This window comes from Dendrobates tinctorius, unplaced genomic scaffold (assembly GCF_039654945.1).
Source record: "Dendrobates tinctorius isolate UK_male_01 unplaced genomic scaffold, ASM3965494v1 ptg000362l, whole genome shotgun sequence".
In the NCBI taxonomy this organism is placed as follows: domain Eukaryota; kingdom Metazoa; phylum Chordata; class Amphibia; order Anura; family Dendrobatidae; genus Dendrobates; species Dendrobates tinctorius.
The window spans coordinates 3,461,878-3,485,666 of record NW_027362028.1 but is presented as its reverse complement, the minus strand read 5'-3'; the positions used below and the strand labels follow the sequence as shown (position 1 = coordinate 3,485,666).

Here is a 23,789-nt window from a genome sequence, read left to right as displayed (position 1 = left end):
GAGCTCCCCCTAGTGGTGACTGCAGACAGGATTTTATCATGTATCTCTGTATACAGGGAGCTCCCCTTAGTGGTGGCTGCAGACAGAATCTTATCATGTATCTCTGTATACAGGGAGCTCCCCCTAGTGGTGACTACAGGCAGAATCTTATCATGTATCTCTGTATACAGGGAGCTCCCCCTAGTGGTGGCTGCACTCAGGATCTTATCTATCTCTGTATACAGGGAGCTCCCCCTAGTGGTGACTGCAGACAGGATCTTATCATGTATCTCTGTATACAGGGAGCTCCCCTAGTGGTGGCTGCAGACAGGATCTTATCATGTATCTCTGTATACAGGGAGCTCCCCTTAGTGGTGACTGCAGGCAGGATCTTATCATGTATCTCAGTATACAGGGAGCTCCCCCAGTGGTTCCTACAGACAGAATCTTATCATGTACTGTATCTCTGTATACAGGGAGCTCCCCCTAGAGTTTCCTCTAGTGGTGGCTACAGACAGGATCGTATGATGTATCTGTATACAGGGAGCTCCCTTAGTGGTGGCTGTAGACAGAATCTTATCATGTATCTCTGTATACAGGGAGCTCCCCCTAGTGGTGACTGCAGAAAGGATCTTATCATGTATGTCTGTATACAGGGAGCTCCCCCTAGTGGTGACTGCAGACAGGATCTTATCATGTATCTCTGTATACAGGGAGCTCCCCCTAGTGGTGGCTGCAGACAGAATCTTATCATGTATCTATGTATACAGGGAGCTCCCCCTAGTGGTGACTACAGAAAGGATCTTATCATGCATGTCTGTATACAGGGAGCTCCCCCTAGTGGTGACTGCAGACAGGATCTTATCATGTATCTCTGTATACAGGGAGCTCCCCTTAGTGGTGCCTGCAGACAGGATCTTATCATGTATCTCTGTATACAGGGAGCTCCCCCTAGTGGTGGCTGCAGACAGGATCTTATCGTGTATCTCTGTATACAGGGAGCTCCCCCTAGTGGTGGCTTCAGACAGGATCTTATGTATCTCTGTATACAGGCTGCTCCCTCTAGTGGTGACACAAGGAGTACCTGCCTTTATCAGCAACAATTACAGCTAGTTCTGATCGTTGCTTTTTATACAGTTGATTGTTTCTGTCATTACATTATAATAGTATGTCAGTAGCGTGGCACTAGTGTGATGTCTATTATGTCACTCATCGGCCACAGTATGTGTTTACTCCCAAATGTTGTTAAGATAAAAATATTAAAACAAATTTTTCCTTTTTTGTCACCTCACCTTCTTTCAAAAATGCAATAGAAAGTGATCAAAATGTTGTATGTAGCTTAACATGGTGCGAATAAAAATTACAGATAGGGATTTTCTGCAATCCTAAGTCCTTGCACAAATTAAAAAAATATCAGTCTCAGAAAATGACGAGACAAATCAATTTTTTTTTCTTTACAAAGGTGAACATTTTTTTTTACCCACTAAAAAACAAAAAAACCCTATACAAGTTTGGTATCACTGTAACCGTACAATTTTTTTCTTTCATCATCTCACCCATTTTTTTTATGATTTTCTGTACAATATATGGTAAAATGAATGGTCATTTTTGATACAGAAGGCGCGATGTATCCGGAGAGATCGATGGGCATCAGTTTCCTTCCTCCCCATCTCCCCATCATGATTCCCAGCTCGCGTACCTTCATTGTCGCAGTATTCGAGGATCGAAGGGTCTTCGCGAATGATTGCCGTCAGTGTGTTGACATCGCCATTAGCGGAGGCTTGATAAACCACAGACAGGTCAATCTCTTCTGAGGAGTCACCTGCAAAACAAAGGATAGAAGCATGTTTTTAGGATAGAGGGACAATGGATGGAGGATAGATGGATGGATGGAGGATAGAGGGACAATGGATAGAGGATAGAAGGATGGATGGAGGATAGAAGGATAATGGAGGAGAGGAGGAGAGAGGGGCAATGGATGGAGGATAGAGGGTTGATGGATGGACGATAGATGGATGGATGGAGGATAGAGGGACGATGGATGGAGGATAGAAGGATGGATTGATGGATGAAGGATAGAAGATTAGATGGAGTATAGCGGGACAATGGATGGAGGATAGAAGGATGGATGGAGGAGAGAGGGGCAATGGATGGAGGCTAGATGGATGGATGGAGGATAGAGGGATGATGGATTGATGGATGGATGGAGGAGAGAGGGGCAATGGATGGAGGATAGAGCGATGGATGGAGGATAGAAGGATGGATGAAGTATAGAGGGACGATGGATGGAGGATAGGATGGATGGAGGAGAGAGGGGCGATGGGTGGATGATAGGAGGATGGATGGAGGAATAGAAGGATGGATGGAAGAGAGGGGTGTTGGGTGGAGTATAAAAGGATGGATGGAGGATAGAAGGATGGATGGAAGATAGAGGAAAGATGGATGGAAAATGGAAGGACAATGGATGTAGAATAAAAGGATGAAGGATAGATGGACAATGGATGGAAGATAGAAGGGTGATGGATGGAGGAATGAGGGAAAATGGATGCAGAATAGAGGCACGACTTACGGGGATAGAGGGATGATATATGAAGGACATAGGGACAATAGAAGCACAATAAAGACAATGGAAGCAGGATAGAGGGATGATGGATGTAGGGTACAGGACGATGGATAGGACATAGAAAGTTGAAGGGTTGAGGATAAAGAGAAGATGGGAGAGAAGGATGATATTGTTTTGTAAGAATAACTGTATCTACTGTAAATGGGTAAGGATTGTGGATAGTCCAGGTCCTCAGGGTCCACATACAGCCCCCTCTCTAACGCTCATTCCTCCTGATGCGATCTACATACAAGTCTTGTTACAGGGAACACCAAATCAACGACTTCTAAGAATTTCTCACCATCTCCCAAAGATGTGTCAGAAACAGTCTGATAATTAGATAAAACTGTCAAAACCAAGAGAAGCTGACAAACCTGCGAAGTGAGCACAGAATGCATAGAGGATAACTAAATTATGTCCTTGGGGGTATATACAGCATGGCTTCCGATATATATATATATAATCTATGTGCCCCAGAAAGGATCTGCCTATAGTCTCCGTATAGCTCTGCCATCATGTATTTCACAATGTATGATTATTTGTGTAAATCAGATTGAGATGCAGTTGGCTTTCAGTGCTAGTGAAATTCAGGACAATGTACTGCTATGAATTCACATTAAACTAATTATTCGGTAGTGACAGGTCCTCTTCTATTATCCATTAATGGATCATGATCGGCATTGATGAAGAGAGAGAGACAAAGCGGAACGGTCATCAACATATGCTCCTATATAGTGCAACATCACAGCCATAACTATTACTTTCTTCACCCAGAGCAAAGATTTAGTTTGCTGACTTGTAGCTAATTATCCTGCCCATTGGAGATGATATTTGTGACCCGAGAGAGAAGCTTATAATCCAATGATTGGTTTTCTGTGGATCATTCTCAGTGTGAAGCCAATTAAAATAGTAAAGTCAAGTCATGGAGGCCTGGTCGTAGGTGCTAGGCCAGTATTTCAGTGCCACACTTGTGGGGTTTTCTCATGCCGCAGTGTGGCAAATATATCAAGAATGGTGTCAAAGAGAAAATGATCCAGAGAAAAGGGGTTAATGAAGAAGGAAAAACATTCTCACCAAAAGGGTAAGAGGTGGCTATGAAGAATAGTTCTAATGAAAGGATCTGAAGAGGATGTGAAGGATCATTCTGATGAAAGGATCTGAAGAGGATGTGAAGGATCATTCTGATGAAAGGATCTGAAGAGGATGTGAAGGATCATTCTGATGAAAGGATCAGAAAAGGATGTGAAGGATCATTCTGATGAATGGATCTGAAGAGGATGTGAAGGATCATTCTGATCAAAGGATCTGAAGAGGATGTGAAGGATCATTCTGATGAAAGGATCAGAAAAGGATGTGAAGGATCATTCTGATGAAAGGATCAGAAAAGGATGTAAAGGATCATTCTGATGAAAGGATCTGAAAAGGATGTAAAGGATCATTCTGGTGAAAGGATCTGAAGAGGATGTGAAGGATCATTCTGATGAAAGGATCAGAAAAGGATGTGAAGGATCATTCTGATGAATGGATCTGAAGAGGATGTGAAGGATCATTCTGATGAAAGGATCTGAAGAGGATGTGAAGGATCATTCTGATGAAAGGATCAGAAAAGGATGTGAAGGATCATTCTGATGAATGGATCTGAAGAGGATGTGAAGGATCATTCTGATGAAAGGATCTGAAGAGGATGTGAAGGATCATTCTGATGAAAGGATCTGAAGAGGATGTGAAGGATCATTCTGATGAAAGGATCTGAAGAGGATGTGAAGGATCATTCTGATGAAAGGATCAGAAAAGGATGTGAAGGATTATTCTGATGAATGGATCTGAAGAGGATGTGAAGGATCATTCTGATGAAAGGATCTGAAGAGGATGTAAAGGATCATTCTGATGAAAGGATCTGAAGAGGATGTGAAGGATCATTCTGATGAAAGGATCAGAAAAGGATGTGAAGGATCATTCTGATGAAAGGATCTGAAGAGGATGTAAAGGATCATTCTGATGAAATGATCTGAAGAGGATGTGTAGGATCATTCTGATGAAAGGATCAGAAAAGGATGTGAAGGATCATTCTGATGAAAGGATCTGAAGAGGATGTGAAGGATCATTCAGATGAAAGGATGTGAAGAATTGTGCTGATAAAATGGACCTGATGAAAATGCGAAGAATCACTTATGGAGGGAAAGAGGAAGACATGAAGAATCATTCTGAGGAAGGAATTAGAGGAGGAAGTGAAGAATAATTCTAATGAAGGGCTCAGAGGAGGGTCTAAAGAATCGTTCTGATGAAAGAGGTCAGAGGAAGATATGAAGAACAATTCTATGAACCACTGTGATAAAAGGATCATAGGATGTAAAGAATTGTTCTGACAAAAGGATCAGAGTGAGATGTGAACAATCATTTTGATGAAAGACTCAGAGACTTTTCTTTACAGAGGTCTCCCGATTCTGATCCATTCCTGGGTTTTGACTTTAAAAACTGCATTGAAATAGTTGAATGTGGATCCCGGCCTAGCGCATAAATCAATCTCCCAGGGAGAAGATGTCAAGAATCAGGGGGAAGGAGGCACAAGGCTTCCCAGTAATGCCCAATTCATTATCTTTCCAGGAAAGTCTCATCTGTTGTCACCGGTGACTCCACGGCAGCTGACGTCTTCCCAGGCAATTAGGGTTGTGCTCCGTCCCCTGAGTATTCGGACCCTCACCCTCTATTCTTTCTGTATGTTCCTCCATTTTGCAGCCTGACTGATCTATAGATCACTAATCGATACAATGTTACACAACAGCAATAGAATGTTTATCAACACTGACTAATAAGCCAAGAAAGAAAATGCCCGAATCTCCCTTTAGGCTCTGTTCACATGCAGCGCTTTTTTCCAGCAGGGAAAAAATGCATAAAAAAATGCAGAGGATGTGACGTATCTATCTGATGAAAGGGGTGACATAAAAATGTGAAGAATTGTTCCGATGATGGGAATCGGAGGAAGATGTGAAGAATTGCTGTGATGAAAGGGATCAGTGGAGGTTGTGAAGAATCATAGGCGAGCATTTTGGTGCCAATCTTGTGAGGTTTCCTTATTCAGTGGTGTGGAGAGTTACCAAAAATGATGTAATAGAGAAAATGATCCAAATGGAGGGGATCCTGGAGATAGAAACAATTCATCACCCAAAAGATTGCAGGAGGCTATGAAGAATAGTTCTAATGAAGGGATCAGAAGAGGCAGCGAAGTATCGTTCAGATAGAAGGATCAGAAGTCTAAAAGATTGTGTTGATTAAAATGGAGCAGAGGAAAATGTGAAGAATCATTCTGATGAAATGATCAGAGGAAGACATGAGGAATAATCCTAATGAAAGAATCAGAGGAAGATGTGAAGACTAATTCTGGAAAAAAAGCTGCAAAAGTGCTGAAATTGAGGCTGCAGTGCTCAAATTCAGTCAGGAACAAAAAAAAGCAAGAGATTTCTGAAAAAGAAGAGATTTGCTGGCGCTGTAAAAAAAGTGCATTAAACAAACATTATAAAAAGCAGCAAAAACGCTGCATGCGAACATAACCTTACTGCAAAACGTAATATGGTCCACCCAAAACGATATATTGGATTCCCAGGTACAAGAAGGTCTAGATTAAGGGACGAGCCCTGCTAACAAATATATTAACGCCCAAAGCCATGAGCCACGAAGGAAACGGCTGCATGTAAAGGGTTAATCTCTCTCCTTCCAGAGACAGGCTGCGGAGTAATAGAGACAGGCTGCGGGGTAATAGAGACAGGCTGCGGGGTAATAGAGACAGGCTGCGGTGTAACAGAGACAGGCTGCGGTGTAATAGAGACAGGCTGCGGTGTAATAGAGACAGGCTGCGGTGTAATAGAGACAGGCTGCGGAGTAATAGAGACAGGCTGCGGAGTAATAGAGACATGCGGTGTAATAGAGGCAGGCTGCGGTGTAATAGAGACAGGCTGCGGTGTAATAGAGACAGGCTGCGGGGTAATAGAGACAGGCTGCGGAGTAATAGAGACAGGCTGCGGTGTAATAGAGACAGGCTGCGGGGTAATAGAGGCAGGCTGCGGGGTAATAGAGACAGGCTGCGGGGTAATAGAGACAGGCTGCGGGGTAATAGAGACAGTCTGCGGAGTAATAGAGACAGGGTGCGGGGTAATAGAGACAGGCTGCGGGGTAATAGAGACAGGCTGCGGTGTAATAGAGGCAGGCTGCGGAGTAATAGAGACAGGCTGCGGGGTAATAGAGACAGGCTGCGGGGTAATAGAGACAGGCTGCGGAGTAATAGAGACAGGCTGCGGAGTAATAGAGACAGGCTGCGGAGTAATAGAGACAGGCTGCGGTGTAATAGAGACAGGCTGCGGGGTAATAGAGACAGGCTGCGGGGTAATAGAGACAGGGTGCGGAGTAATAGAGACAGGCTGCGGAGTAATAGAGACAGGCTGCGGAGTAATAGAGACAGGCTGCGGTGTAATAGAAACAGGCTGCGGAGTAATAGAGACAGGCTGCGGAGTAATAGAGACAGGCTGCGGTGTAATAGACAGGCTGCGGGGTAATAGAGACAGGCTGCGGGGTAATAGAGACAGGCTGCGGGGTAATAGAGACAGGCTGCGGGGTAATAGAGACAGATGCGGTGTAATAGAGACAGGCTGCGGTGTAATAGAGACAGGCTGCGGTGTAATAGAGACAGATGCTGTGTAATAGAGACAGGCTGCGGTGTAATAGAGACAGGCTGCGGGGTAATAGAGACATGCTGCGGTGTAATAGACAGGCTGCGGGGTAATAGAGACAGGCTGCAGTGTAATAGAGACAGGCTGCGGAGTAATAGAGGCAGGCTGCGGGGTAATAGAGACAGGCTGCGGAGTAATAGAGACAGGCTGCGGTGTAATAGAGACAGGCTGCGGTGTAATAGAGACAGGCTGCGGAGTAATAGAGGCAGGCTGCGGGGTAATAGAGACAGGCTGCGGGGTAATAGAGACAGGCTGCGGTGTAATAGAGACAGGCTGCAGTGTAATAGAGACAGGCTGCAGTGTAATAGAGACAGATGCGGTGTAATAGAGACAGGCTGCGGTGTAATAGAGACAGGCTGCGGTGTAATAGAGACAGGCTGCGGTGTAATAGAGACAGGCTGCGGTGTAATAGAGGCAGGCTGCGGTGTAATAGAGACAGGCTGCGGGGTAATAGAGACAGGCTGCGGGGTAATAGAGACAGGCTGCGGTGTAATAGACAGGCTGCGGGGTAATAGAGACAGGGTGCGGGGTAATAGAGACAGGGTGCGGGGTAATAGAGACAGGCTGCGGAGTAATAGAGACAGGCTGCGGGGTAATAGAGATAGGCTGCGGTGTAATAGAGACAGGCTGCGGTGTAATAGAGACAGGCTGCGGGGTAATAGAGATAGGCTGCGGGGTAATAGAGACAGGCTGCGGGGTACTAGAGACAGATGCGGTGTAATAGAGACAGGCTGCGGTGTAATAGAGACAGATGCTGTGTAATAGAGACAGATGCGGTGTAATAGAGACAGGCTGCGGTGTAATAGAGACAGGCTGCGGGGTAATAGAGACATGCTGCGGTGTAATAGACAGGCTGCGGGGTAATAGAGACAGGCTGCGGGGTAATAGAGACAGGCTGCAGTGTAATGGAGACAGGCTGCGGAGTAATAGAGGCAGGCTGCGGGGTAATAGAGACAGGCTGCGGGGTAATAGAGACAGGCTGCGGAGTAATAGAGACAGGCTGCGGTGTAATAGAGACAGGCTGCGGGGTAATAGAGACAGGCTGCGGTGTAATAGAGACAGGCTTCGGTGTAATAGAGACAGGCTTCGGTGTAATAGAGACAGGCTGCGGTGTAATAGAGACAGGCTGCGGTGTAATAGAGACAGGCTGCGGTGTAATAGACAGGCTGCGGTGTAATAGAGACAGGCTGCGGTGTAATAGAGACAGGCTGCGGTGTAATAGAGACAGGCTGCGGTGTAATAGAGACAGGCTGCGGTGTAATAGAGACAGGCTGCGGGGTAATAGAGACAGGCTGCGGGGTAATAGAGACATGCTGCGGTGTAATAGACAGGCTGCGGGGTAATAGAGACAGGCTGCGGAGTAATAGAGACAGGCTGCGGTGTAATAGAGACAGGCTGCGGGGTAATAGAGATAGGCTGCGGTGTAATAGAGACAGGCTGCGGTGTAATAGAGACAGGCTGCGGGGTAATAGAGACAGATGCTGGGTAATAGAGACAGATGCTGGGTAATAGAGACAGATGCTGTGTAATAGAGACAGGCTGCGGTGTAATAGAGACAGATGCGGTGTAATCGAGACAGGCTGCGGGGTAATAGAGACAGGCTGCGGGGTAATAGAGACAGGCTGCGGGGTAATAGAGACAGGCTGCGGGGTAATAGAGACAGGCTGCGGGGTAATAGAGACAGATGCTGTGTAATAGAGACAGGCTGCAGTGTAATAGAGACAGATGCGGTGTAATAGAGACAGGCTGCGGTGTAATAGAGACAGGCTGCGGTGTAATAGAGACAGGCTGCGGTGTAATAGAGACAGGCTGCGGGGTAATAGAGACAGGCTGCGGGGTAATAGAGACAGGCTGCGGGGTAATAGAGACAGGCTGCGGTGTAATAGAGACAGGCTGCGGTGTAATAGACAGGCTGCGGGGTAATAGAGACAGGCTGCGGGGTAATAGAGACAGGCTGCGGGGTAATAGAGACAGGCTGCGGAGTAATAGAGACAGGCTGCGGTGTAATAGAGACAGGCTGCGGGGTAATAGAGATAGGCTGCGGTGTAATAGAGACAGGCTGCGGTGTAATAGAGACAGACTGCGGTGTAATAGAGACAGACTGCGGGGTAATAGAGACAGATGCTGGGTAATAGAGACAGATGCTGGGTAATAGAGACAGATGCTGTGTAATAGAGACAGATGCTGTGTAATAGAGACAGGCTGCGGTGTAATAGAGACAGATGCGGTGTAATAGAGACAGGCTGCGGGGTAATAGAGACAGGCTGCGGGGTAATAGAGACAGGCTGCGGGGTGCTAGAGACAGATGCAGTGTAATAGAGACAGGCTGCGGTGTAATAGAGACAGGCTGCAGTGTAATAGAGACATGCTGTGTAATAGAGACAGGCTGCGGTGTAATAGAGACAGGCTGCGGGGTAATAGAGACAGATGCTGGGTAATAGAGACAGATGCTGGGTAATAGAGACAGATGCTGGGTAATAGAGACAGGCTGCGGTGTAATAGAGACAGATGCGGTGTAATAGAGACAGGCTGCGGGGTAATAGAGACAGGCTGCGGGGTAATAGAGACAGGCTGCGGGGTGCTAGAGACAGATGCAGTGTAATAGAGACAGGCTGCGGTGTAATAGAGACAGGCTGCAGTGTAATAGAGACATGCTGTGTAATAGAGACAGGCTGCGGTGTAATAGAGGCAGGCTGCGGTGTAATAGAGACAGGCTGCGGTGTAATAGAGACAGGCTGCGGGGTAATAGAGACAGACGCCGTGTAATAGAGACAGGCTGCGGGGTAATAGAGACAGGCTGCGGTGTAATAGAGACAGGCTGCGGTGTAATAGAGACAGGCTGCGGTGTAATAGAGACAGGCTGCGGAGTAATAGAGACAGGCTGCGGAGTAATAGAGACAGGCTGCGGGGTAATAGAGACAGGCTGCAGGGTAATAGAGACAGATGCTGTGTAATAGAAACAGGCTGCAGTGTAATAGAGACAGGCTGCGGGGTAATAGAGACAGGCTGCGATGTAATAGAGACAGGCTGCGGTGTAATAAAGACATGCTGTGTAATAGAGACAGGCTGCGGGGTAATAGAGACAGGCTGCGGGGTAATAGAGACAGGCTGCGGGGTAATAGAGACAGGCTGCGGTGTAATAGAGACAGGCTGTGGGGTAATAGAGACAGATGCTGGGTAATAGAGACAGATGCTGGGTAATAGAGACAGATGCTGTGTAATAGAGACAGGCTGCGGTGTAATAGAGACAGATGCGGTGTAATAGAGACAGGCTGCGGGGTAATAGAGACAGGCTGCGGGGTAATAGAGACAGGCTGCGGGGTGCTAGAGACAGATGCAGTGTAATAGAGACAGGCTGCCGTGTAATAAAGACATGCTGTGTAATAGAGACAGGCTGCGGGGTAATAGAGACAGGCTGCGGGGTAATAGAGACAGGCTGCGGTGTAATAGAGACAGACTGCGGTGTAATAGAGACAGGCTGCGGGGTAATAGAGACAGATGCTGGGTAATAGAGACAGATGCTGGGTAATAGAGACAGATGCTGTGTAATAGAGACAGGCTGCGGTGTAATAGAGACAGATGCGGTGTAATAGAGACAGGCTGCGGGGTAATAGAGACAGGCTGCGGGGTAATAGAGACAGGCTGCGGGGTGCTAGAGACAGATGCAGTGTAATAGAGACAGGCTGCGGTGTAATAGAGACAGGCTGCAGTGTAATAGAGACATGCTGTGTAATAGAGACAGGCTGCGGTGTAATAGAGACAGGCTGCGGGGTAATAGAGACAGATGCTGGGTAATAGAGACAGATGCTGGGTAATAGAGACAGATGCTGTGTAATAGAGACAGGCTGCGGTGTAATAGAGACAGATGCGGTGTAATAGAGACAGGCTGCGGGGTAATAGAGACAGGCTGCGGGGTAATAGAGACAGGCTGCGGGGTGCTAGAGACAGATGCAGTGTAATAGAGACAGGCTGCGGTGTAATAGAGACAGGCTGCAGTGTAATAGAGACATGCTGTGTAATAGAGACAGGCTGCGGTGTAATAGAGGCAGGCTGCGGTGTAATAGAGACAGGCTGCGGTGTAATAGAGACAGGCTGCGGGGTAATAGAGACAGACGCCGTGTAATAGAGACAGGCTGCGGGGTAATAGAGACAGGCTGCGGTGTAATAGAGACAGGCTGCGGTGTAATAGAGACAGGCTGCGGTGTAATAGAGACAGGCTGCGGAGTAATAGAGACAGGCTGCGGAGTAATAGAGACAGGCTGCGGAGTAATAGAGACAGGCTGCGGAGTAATAGAGACAGGCTGCAGGGTAATAGAGACAGATGCTGTGTAATAGAAACAGGCTGCAGTGTAATAGAGACAGGCTGCGGGGTAATAGAGACAGGCTGCGATGTAATAGAGACAGGCTGCGGTGTAATAAAGACATGCTGTGTAATAGAGACAGGCTGCGGGGTAATAGAGACAGGCTGCGGGGTAATAGAGACAGGCTGCGGGGTAATAGAGACAGGCTGCGGGGTAATAGAGACAGGCTGCAGTGTAATAGAGACATGCTGTGTAATAGAGACAGGTTGCGGTGTAATAGAGACAGGCTGCGGGGTAATAGAGACAGGCTGCGGGGTAATAGAGACAGGCTGCGGGGTAATAGAGACAGATGTGGTGTAATAGAGACAGGCTGCGGTGTAATAGAGACAGATGCTGTGTAATAGAGACAGGCTGCGGTGTAATAGAGACAGGCTGCGGGGTAATAGAGACAGGCTGCGGGGTAATAGAGACAGGCTGCGGTGTAATAGAGACAGATGCTGTGCAATAGAGACAGGCTGCGGGGTACTAGAGACAGGCTGCGGGGTAATAGAGACAGATGCTGTGTAATAGAGACAGATGCTGTGTAATAGAGACAGGCTGCGGTGTAATAGAGACAGGCTGCGGTGTAATAGAGACAGGCTGCGGGGTAATAGAGACAGATGCTGTGTAATAGAGACAGATGCTGTGTAATAGAGACAGATGCTGTGTAATAGAGACAGGCTGCGGGGTACTAGAGACAGGCTGCGGGGTACTAGAGACAGGCTGCGGGGTACTAGAGACAGGCTGCGGTGTAATAGAGACAGGCTGCGGTGTAATAGAGACAGGCTGCGGGGTAATAGAGACAGGCTGCGGGGTAATAGAGACAGGCTGCGGGGTAATAGAGACAGGCTGCGGGGTAATAGAGACAGGCTGCAGTGTAATAGAGACAGGCTGCGGTGTAATAGAGACAGGCTGCGGGGTAATAGAGACAGGCTGCGGGGTAATAGAGACAGGTCGTGGTGTAATACAGGCTGCGGTGTAATAGAGACAGGCTGCGGTGTAATAGAGACAGATGCGGTGTAATAGAGACAGGCTGCGGTGTAATAGAGACAGATGCGGTGTAATAGAGACAGGCTGCGGGGTAATAGAGACAGGCTGCGGGGTAATAGAGACAGGTCGTGGTGTAATACAGGCTGCGGTGTAATAGAGACAGGCTGCGGTGTAATAGAGACAGATGCGGTGTAATAGAGACAGGTCGCGGTGTAATACAGGCTGCGGTGTAATAGAGACAGCTAACATAAAGAATTAAAAAAAAATCACATACCGTACAGATACGGCAAAAAGCAAGAGGCAGCACAGGTGCAAGCTACTGATAAAAACAGCCACCCCACACCTATCAGATTATGGAGTGGTTGGTTGCCTAGTAGACAACAATGCACACTAATAAGGCTTGTATAGGACGCCGTTCACACAGATATGTGCGATGCAAAGTGTGTGGTTCACAGCCCATTAATGACAGATGCCCTATTAAACCACGCCAACAGAAAGAGGCCTAGCTGCATCCTGCAAAGCGATATGATAAAAAAGTGTAAAAAATTAATGCGTATGATAAATACATTAAATGAGGTATTGGTTAATATTTTGGCCATGGATCCTCATATTTGCGAGTCCTAACACTAATATGAAAAACTGCTAACATAAAAAATTCTCATACCATACAGATGCAGCTTCTCCAAGACCCTGTCTGATGAACAAATGCACTACTAACAGGATGCAGCAGGCCTCCACTAATTAGTATAATTAGCAAAATTTGGTATAAACCGGCAGTAGTACCCAATGATGCCGAGGAATGCCCTCACCTGTTTGGTACTCAACGGCTCGAGCCAGTTTTAGATGGCCTCGGTCTTGTTTACTTGGGGTTTGATCACCCCGCGGCCGATCACATATCCTAAGTACCGGGCTTCCATGAGTTCTATCGCACATTTCTTTGGGATTGCTGTTAACCCCACGATTCTGAGCGACTCCAGCACTGCTTGTACCTGGGACAGGTGGGTATCCCAGTTGGTACTAAAGATGACTATGTTATCCAAATAGACTGACACATAGCTCTGATAAGGCTCTAACACAATGTCCATCGGCCTCTGGAATGTGGCTGGGGCCCCATGTAACCCAAAAGGCAATACAAGAAACTGATAGAGACACTCTGGTGTAATAAAAGCAGTCTTTTCTTTTGCCGATGCCGTTAACGGGACCTGCCAATAAACTTTGGTGAGATTGAGCGTGGTGAAGTACTGGACTTCCCCCAGTCTTTCAATTAGCTCGTCCACCCGGGGAAATTGGATAGAGGTCAAACTTTTTAACCTGAGCCCCGTGTCCTTGGTCGGTGCCAGTGATTTCCCCTGTGGTACGACTGGAGTCGCCTCTGTGACCAAACATTTGTGGTCTTTGCAGGCTTTTAGCTGGTTGACAAGGTAAATTTGCGCGGGTTTCCGTTTTCCAGGTTGGTACACTCTATAATTCACTTCCCCCACCTTCCCCCGTGTCTCATAGAGCCCTTGCCACTTGTCCAGGAGCTTATTCTCTGGGGTGGGCACTAGTATCAACACTTGGTCCCCTTTTTCAAAGGTCCTGACTGTGACCATTTTATTGTACGTGCAGCTCTGCGCAGCCTGGGCATCCATCAGATGCTCCTTTTCTATTGGCCGTACTGCTGCAATCCGGTCCTGCATGCTTGCCATGTGCTCAATTACGCTTCGATGCGGAGTGGGATCCTGTTCCCATGTCTCCTTAGCTACATTGAGCAGACCCCTCAGATGCCTGCCATATCACGGTTCAAATGGGGAAAAACCTGTGGACGCCTGTGGTGCCTCACAGATGGCGAACATCAGATAGGGCAATAACATGTCCCAATCACTCCCGTCCTTAGCGACCACCTTTCTGAGCATGGCTTTGAGGGTCTTATTGAACATTTCTACTAATCCGTCGGTTTGTGGGTGATATACCGACGTACGTAGCTGTTTGATCTGAAGCAGCTTACATAGCTCCCAGGTCACCTTGGACATAAAAGGAGTTCCTTTATCCGTAAGGATCTCCATTGGTAGCCCAAGGCGACAAAACATGGAAAATAACTTACGGGCTATTAGTTTTGCTGAGGCGTTGCGGTGAGGTATCGCCTCTGGGTATCAGTTGGCGTAGTCCACCATGGCCAAAATATATTGATGGCCACGAGTGGACTTCACAATAGGCCCTACCAGGTCCATTGCTATCCGCTCAAAGGGTAATAATCTTTATTTTTATATAGCGCTAACATATTCCGCAGCGCTTTACAGTTTGCACACATTTTCATCACTGTCCCCGGTGGGGCTCACAATCTAAATTCCCTATCAGTATGTCTTTGGAGTGTGGGAGGAAACCGGAGTGCCCGGAGGAAACCCACGCAAACACGGGGAGAACATACAAACTCTTTGCAGATGTTGTCCTTGGTGGGATTCGAACCCAGGACTAACCACTGAGCCACCGTGCTGCCCTATGCTCTATGATCGGCAGAGGTACCAATGGACTCCGGTAGTTTGCGGTGGATGAGGTTAGTTGGTACTTCGGACATGTGTCACAGCAAACTCTGGACCTCCGTGTAGACCCCAGGCCAAAAAAATGATGCAATATGCGCTCCTGCGTCTTTTTGACCCCCAAGTGCCCTCCCAGTATGTGGGTGTGAGTCATGTCGAGCACCGCTCAATGGTTGGATTGGGGCACCACCAACTGTTCCACCACCTCATCCCGGATTTTATCCAGCCTGTATAGCAACTCCTGATGTATAACCACCCGGTTGCTGAGCCACTCCTGTCACGTAAAGAGGTGCGGAGCAGTGTCCCGTATAAAGTCCTGAGAGGCTGTATAACGCTCAATCAGTCCTACCACCTGGTCCAGAGTTCCCGTGTCTTCTTGTTCCACCCAATACTGTATGGCTGCTGGCAGAGCCCTCACCAGCTGGTCGACCACCACTCTCTCTACTATCTGAAGTGGGGTTAAAGTCTCAGGTTGGAGCCATTTTTTTTTACCAGCAGCAGTAAGTCATATGCTTGAGACCTGGCAGGACGAGACTCCGCAAAGGACCCCTGATACACCCACTGAGCCCGCACATAGGTATTAACCCCCAGTCTGGCAAGGGTCTCACCTCTCAGCTTCTTGTAGTCCAGAGCATCGTCCCGACTGAGGTTTAGGTATGCCTTCTGGGCATTTCCCGTCAGAAAGGGGGCCACCACTTCAGCCTGGGTCAATGCCAAGCTCTCCCACTCTGCTGTGCGTTCGAAGACTGTGAGGAAGGCCTCCATGTCATCCTTAGGACTCATCTTCCTCAGCGCGGACAAAACTTTGTACCGGGCCTCTGACCGAAACTTGGTCGCTGGTGGGGCAGCCTCTTGCATAGCCATGATCTGTTGCATTAACAGGTTGTTTGTCTGCTGCCGTTTCTGAAACTGCTGCTCCTGACACTGCAGCTGCTGCTGGTGCTGCTTATGTTGCCGTTACTGAGCATAGACCAACTGCTTTAAAAGTTCCTCCATTTTGTCAGCAGGTTTGAGCTGCAGCATTGCCGGCTTTATTATCGACATGCAGCACGCTTTGGGGTATGCCTCAGTTCACACTGCCCGCATGCTCCACCCATGTAGTGCAGCGGTGTCCACACTGTGCAGGGATGAGGCAGTGACCCAGGAAAAGTTCAAAGTAAAGTCTCTTTAATAAACAGTGTACTCACAAACAAAGGAAGTAAATCAGTTCCTCCGGATCGCAGCCGGGAAACGAATACAGTCCGTGACTTGTTGCCGTGGGCGACGACACCGCCGTGTACGCTGAGGGTGTCAAGCCTTTTGTTCCGCTTGGATCTGTGTTTCCTCACACTGTTGAGCTCTGCAGACCTACTGCTCTGCCTGCATGCAAGACCAAAACTGACACACCCAACCCTTTACTGCAGGGTCTTTAGCTTGAATCTGTGATCATGGGCCACATGAAAAACTCAGAGCTGGGGAGGAAATGGGCGAACCTCTCTACCTTCCTGCAGTCCATTTAAAAAATGAAAGCCCATGACCGTTTTTTCCTAAATTTGCCTTGGACAAACTAGCTTTCCTAAAGCTACGCTTCCTTTTACTCTGCATTGTAATCACAGCTATGCCTGTGACAGCAGTGCGCTCCCGCAGCCTCCATATGCGTCTTTCACAACCTGGGGGACACATAGTGACCCACTCATATAACACCGGTCACTGCCTCACAATCGGACTGATAGAATACAGGATGGAAACAATGGAGCCGTATCCTCACATCTTGTACGTGTCCTTGTGCTTGTTGGCCGAGTGTTACATTGACACAACAGGTCACTATAGATTTTGTGGCTTTGGCCGTGATCGATGTGAGGTCGGGAGATTTCATTGTAACACACAACGTATCTGAAGACATCGATAATTGACTCGATGACCTCATTACCAATGACCATGTGAATGGAGATAATGACAAAGAAGAGGATTGGATTTTCTTCTCAATGATTGGAATTACTCCATTGAAGTTTCCTCCTGAGATCAGAGAATTCAGCAACAATACATCAGTCCTTGAGTCGTCCTCGACTGTCGGGTCTTGTTGTCTGCTGGACCTCGATCTATTGATGGGTCGTAATTAATTCTAACAGGTCCCTTTAAATGAGCTCTTGTGACAACAGCAATACCAATGCAGTCTGCCCAAATATTACCACCAAAAAGAAATTTGAATATTTTTTCAGGGTTACTGTAGGTTTCCTGACAACGTGATTCCACAAGAAAGTAACTGACAACCATCCTAATGTTACTGCATAGAAAACACTAGACAGAAAGCAATTATTACCACTACTGTAAGGACAAAAATCCACAAGGGACATTGTATCCAGTGTAGACAATGCTCTGTGAGCTGAGCACATCAGCAGCAGCTGCACAGATCTCTACTGGATTGCTACAATGTATGAGTCTGGAGTTACACAGCATTGTCTCCACGGGATACATTGTATCAGTCTGGAGTCACAGAGCATTGTCTGCACTGGATACATTGTATTAGTCTGGAGTCACAGAGCATTGTCTGCACTGGATACAGTGTATTAGTCTGGAGTCACAGAGCATTGTCTGCACTGGATACAGTGTATTAGTCTGGAGTCACAGAGCATTGTCTTCACTTGATACATTGTATCAGTCTGGAGTCACAGAGCATTGTCTGCTCTGGATACAATGTATTAGTCTGGAGTCACAGAGCATTGTCTGCTCTGGATACATTGTATCAGTCTGGAGTCACAGAGCATTGTCTGCACTGGATACATTGTATCAGTCTGGAGTCACAGAGCATTGTCTGCACTGGATACATTGTATCAGTCTGGAGTCACAGAGCATTGTCTGCACTGGATACATTGTATCAGTCTGGAGTCACAGAGCATTGTCTGCACTGGATACAATGTATCAGTCTGGAGTCACAGAGCATTGTCTGCACTGGATACATTGTATCAGTCTGGAGTCACAGAGCATTGTCTGCACTGGATACATTGTATCAGTCTGGAGTCACAGAGCATTGTCTGCACTGGATACAATGTATCAGTCTGGAGACACAGAGCATTGTCTGCACTGGATACATTGTATTAGTCTGGAGTCACAGAGCATTGTCTGCACTGGATACATTGTATCAGTCTGGAGTCACAGAGCATTGTCTGCACTGGATACATTGTATCAGTCTGGAGTCACAGAGCATTGTCTGCACTGGATACATTGTATCAGTCTGGAGTCACAGAGCATTGTCTGCACTGGATACATTGTATCAGTCTGGAGTCACAGAGCATTGTCTGCACTGGATACATTGTATTAGTCTGGAGTCACAGTGCATTGTCTGCACTGGATACATTGTATCAGTCTGGAGTCACAGAGCATTGTCTGCACTGGATACAATGTATCAGTCTGGAGTCACAGAGCATTGTCTGCACTGGATACATTGTATCAGTCAGGAGTCACAGAGCATTGTCTTCACTGGATACATTGTATCAGTCTGGAGTCACAGAGCATTGTCTGCACTGGATACAATGTATCAGTCTGGAGTCACAGAAAATTTTATACGCTGGATACAGTGTATCAGTCTGGAGTCACAGAAAATTGTCCGCACTGGATACATTGTATCAGTCTGGAGTCACAGAGCATTGTCCGCACTGGATACAATGTATCAGTCTGGAGTCACAGAAAATTGTCCGCACTGGATACATTGTATCAGTCTGGAGTCACAGAGCATTGTCTGTACTGGATACAGTGAATCAGTCTGGAGTCACAAAGCTTTGTCTTCACTGGATACAATGTATCAGTCTGGAGTCACAGATAATTGTCCGCACTGGATACATTGTATCAGTCTGGAGTCACAGAGCATTGTCTGCACTGGATACATTGTATTAGTCTGGAGTCACAGAGCATTGTCTGCACTGGATACATTGTATCAGTCTGGAGTCACAGAGCATTGTCTGCACTGGATACATTGTATCAGTCTGGAGTCACAGAGCATTGTCTTCACTGGATACATTGTATCAGTCTGGAGTCACAGAGCATTGTCTGCACTGGATACATTGTATCAGTCTGGAGTCACAGAGCATTGTCTGCACTGGATACAGTGTATCAGTCTGGAGTCACAGAGCATTGTCTGCACTGGATACATTGTATCAGTCTGGAGTCACAGAGCATTGTCTGCACTGGATACATTGTATCAGTCTGGAGTCACAGAGCATTGTCTGCACTGGATACATTGTATCAGTCTGGAGTCACAGAGCATTGTCTGCACTGGATACATTGCATCAGTCTGGAGTCACAGAGCATTGTCTGCACTGGATACATTGCATCAGTCTGGAGTCACAGAGCATTGTCTGCACTGGATACAGTGTATCAGTCTGGAGTCACAGAGCATTGTCTGCACTGGATACAGTGTATCAGTCTGGAGTCACAGAGCATTGTCTGTACTGGATACAGTGAATCAGTCTGGAGTCACAAAGCTTTGTCTTCACTGGATACAATGTATCAGTCTGGAGTCACAGATAATTGTCCGCACTGGATACATTGTATCAGTCTGGAGTCACAGAGCATTGTCTGCACTGGATACATTGTATTAGTCTGGAGTCACAGAGCATTGTCTGCACTGGATACATTGTATCAGTCTGGAGTCACAGAGCATTGTCTTCACTGGATACATTGTATCAGTCTGGAGTCACAGAGCATTGTCTGCACTGGATACATTGCATCAGTCTGGAGTCACAGAGCATTGTCTGCACTGGATACATTGCATCAGTCCGGAGTCACAGAGCATTGTCTGCACTGGATACAGTGTATCAGTCTGGAGTCACAGAGCATTGTCTGCACTGGATACAGTGTATCAGTCTGGAGTCACAGAGCATTGTCTGCACTGGATACAGTGAATCAGTCTGGAGTCACAGAGCATTGTCTGCACTGGATATATCAGTCTGGAGTCACAGAGCATTGTCTGCACTGGATACAACGTATCAGTCTGGAGTCACAGAGCATTGTCTGCACTGGATACAGTGTATCAGTCTGGAGTCACAGAGCATTGTGTGCACTAGATACAGTGTATCAGTCTGGAGTCACAGCATTGTCTGCACTGGATACAGTGTATCAGTCTGGAGTCACACAGCATTGTCTGCACTGGATACATTGTATCAGTCTGGAGTCACAGAGCATTGTCTGCACTGGATACATTGTATCAGTCTGGAGTCACAGAGCATTGTCTGCCCTGGATACAATTGTCAACTGTTTCCCCTTTTTATATCAATAATTCCCAAAGACAGACGAGGGTCCTGCTCTTTGGACCCCTTGGAATCATCTGCTATAACAAGGAAGGTGTAATGCAAATTGTCATTGAGAACAGACAACATCCACTGATTTTAGTTATGGGGCCGTTTTTTTTCTTGTTTTTTTTTTAAATGCATGTATTTTGATTTTATTGAAATTTTTGCACTATTTTGCTTTTTTGTTTCCCTGCCCAGATAACGTTCAAGAAAAGTAAAAGAAAAGAAAGAAAAAAGTTAGGAAAGCCACCAATGAACTTTCAGAACGAGCTCACTGATTTTGCAGCGAAAACGCGAAAAATAAGCATCCCATGCATTTATTGCGCAATGCTGTGCTAATGCTGTGGTTTTTATTGCGGCGGAATCGCTTCGCGGTAAAAAACGCAGCATGCTCATTAATTTAGCGGAATCGCGGCGATCCCGCACCCATAGGAATGCATTGTTCTGCTTACTTCCCGCATGTGGCTGTGCACACCATGCGAAAAGTAAGCAGAACATTTGCGGATGGTACCCACTGTCCGGAGAAGAGGAGACTGTCCTCCGGGCTTTGGGTGCCATATCCCTGTAAAAAATAGAATTTAAAATAAAAAATATTGTTATTCTCACCTTCCGACGTCCCGCGCAGCCTTCCCGCCTCTCTCCACGCTCCCGGTCCCAGTAATCCTTTGCGAGCAATGACGTCCGTTCTCGCGGGATCGCGAAGTCTCATGGTCATTCACGTGACGTCATCGTGGTAATTCTCGCAAAGGATTACTGGGAACGGGAGCGTGGAGAGAGGCGGGAAGGCTGCGCGGGTCGTTGGAAGGTGAGAATAACAATATATATTTTTTTTTATTATTTTTTACATCCTATCTTTTACTATTGAAGCCGCATAGGCGGCCTCAATAGTAAAAAGTTGGTCACACTCGTCAAACACTATGTTTGACGAGTGTGACCAACCTGTCAATCAGTTCTCCAAGCGATGCTTTAGATCGCTTGGAAAACGCTAGCAATTCTGCAAGCTAATTATGCTTGCAAAATGCTAGTTTTTCCGTGGGAAAATCGTGGGAATTTAAAATGCGATTTTCCAGCGGAATGGAATTCGGAATTCTCGCGGTAATATCCGCAAGCGTTCCTCTACGTGTGAACGTAGCCTAATTCTGCCGTTTTTTCCTTTTTGTGCTGCGTCGCTCCATCACAGAGATATTCACGTTTGTTCATTTTGGAGTGCAGCTTGTGAAATCTCTGCTTGTTCTCCAACTGGGTGTTCCTCCAACGTTCACACTGTGCTGTGCTTTCACCCCTTTCTCCCAGGCTCTGCCAATCCCAGCTTAGCAGTGTCTGAGACTACTAGATCAGCTACTGTGTAGTAAGCAGAAATTGAAGCGCACACCCCCAGAGAAGACTCTGAAGAAATTCCAAATTAGTCGGCAAGCAGGAATTTCACATACTGCGCTCCAGAATAAACTGATGTGAATATCTATGCAATTGAGCAGTTCAGCACAAAACAGAAAAGAGCAGCAGAACCAGGAGAGCTCAGGTGTTTTTACAAGACAAGGTTTAATGCAATTTTTTAGCAAGTGACAATTCCTCTTTAACCCCAGAGACTCAGACAGATCTGCTTTACGTATGAATATTCAAAAATGTCACCCAAAATAAACAATCCTCCATATAAAACAACACAATACAGTGCAGATGGAGCCGACATTGCTGCATTGCAGTGTACAGAGCCGGAGTGCAGATGTGAGATCTGTGAAAGAGATACTGAATCTGCAGCCAGAATAATAAGTTACATCAAGTACATATCTCTAATACTCTGCACTGTCTGTAATGCTCAAAGTCCGGCACGGATTCTTTTCTTAACTTCTCTTTACAAGGGCACAGTTTATTCTGATACAGAACTCAAAATCCCCTGTATACATGGAGTTACATTGTGCTGACAAATGCAGGGAGCTCCCCCTAGTGGTGGCTGCAGATTGAATGTTGTGAGCAGGGCCCTCATTCCCCTTGGTATTTGTTATAATCTATGTTATTATTGTTATGCTGTAATGTCTATTGTCTGTACAAATCCCCTCTGAAATGTAAAGTGCTGCGGAATATGTCGGCGCCATAGAAATAAAATGTATTATTATTATCATGTATCTTTATACAGGGAGCTCCCCCTAGTGGTGACTACAGATAGAATCTTATCATTTACCTCTGTATAGAGGGAGCTCCCCCTTGTGGTGGCTGCAGATAGAATGTTGTCATGTATCTCTGTATACAGGGAGCTCCCCCTAGTGGTGACTGCAGATAGAATGTTATCATGCATCTCTGTATACAGGGAGCTCCCCCTAGTGGTGACTGCAGACAGGATCTTAGCATGTATCTCTGTATACAGGGAGCTCCCCCTAGTGGTGACTGCAGACAGGATCTTAGCATGTATCTCTGTATACAGGGAGCTCCCCCTAGTGGTGACTGCAGATAGAATGTTATCATGCATCTCTGTATACAGGGAGCTCCCCCTAGTGGTGACTGCAGACAGGATCTTAGCATGTATCTCTGTATACAGGGAGCTCCCCCTAGTGGTGACTGCAGACAGGATCTTAGCATGTATCTCTGTATACAGGGAGCTCCCCCTAGTGGTGGCTGCAGACAGAATCTTATCATGTATCTCTGTATACAGGGAGCTTCCCCTAGTGGTGGCTGCAGACAGGATCTTATCATGTATCTCTGTATACAGGGAGCTCCCCCTAGTGGTGGCTGCAGACAGAATCTTATCATGTATCTCTGTATACAGGGAGCTTCCCCTAGTGGTGGCTGCAGACAGGATCTTATCATGTATCTCTGTATACAGGGAGCTCCCCCTAGTGGTGGCTGCAGACAGGATCTTATCATGTATCTCTGTATACAGGGAGCTCCCCCTAGTGGTGGCTGCAGACAGAATCTTATCATGTATCTCTGTATACAGGGAGCTTCCCCTAGTGGTGGCTGCAGACAGGATCTTATCATGTATCTCTGTATACAGGGAGCTCCCCCTAGTGGTGACTGCAGACAGGATCTTATCATGTATCTCTGTATACAGGGTGCTCCCCCTAGTGGTGACTGCAGACAGGATCTTATCGTGTATCTCTGTATACAGGGAGCTCCCCCTAGTGGTGGCTGCAGACACGATCTTGTCATGTATCTCTGTATACAGGGAGCTCCCCCTAGTGGTGGCTGCAAACAGGATCTTATCATGTATCTCTGTATACAGGGAGCTCCCGCTAGTGGTGGCTGCAGACAGGATCTTATCATATATCTCTGTATACAGGGAGCTCCCCCTAGTGGTGGCTGCAGACAGGATCTTATCATGTATCTCTGTATATAGGGAGCTCCCCCTAGTGGTGACTGCAGACAGGATCTTATCATGTATCTTT

The 23,789-nt window shown here is 46.8% G+C and overlaps 1 protein-coding gene across 3 annotated transcripts in view; it reads right to left on the bottom strand.

The window, feature by feature from the left end:
• The window catches only part of ANKRD55 (ankyrin repeat domain 55), a 98,073-nt gene that overhangs the window by 38,926 nt on the left and 35,358 nt on the right, over positions 1–23,789 (bottom strand). Inside the window, exons 1-2 of one of the 3 annotated variants that reach the window (XM_073562683.1) lie at positions 13,442–13,751; positions 1,679–1,801 (exon numbers count right to left, since the gene is read on the bottom strand). In XM_073562683.1, coding sequence (XP_073418784.1) covers positions 1,679–1,801; positions 13,442–13,565 — 247 coding nt within the window. In that variant the 5' untranslated portion in view covers positions 13,566–13,751. Of the gene's footprint in view, positions 1–1,678; positions 1,802–13,296; positions 13,384–13,441; positions 13,752–23,789 lie in introns of those variants that run through there. The other 2 variants (XM_073562685.1, XM_073562684.1) reach the window with 2 other exon arrangements.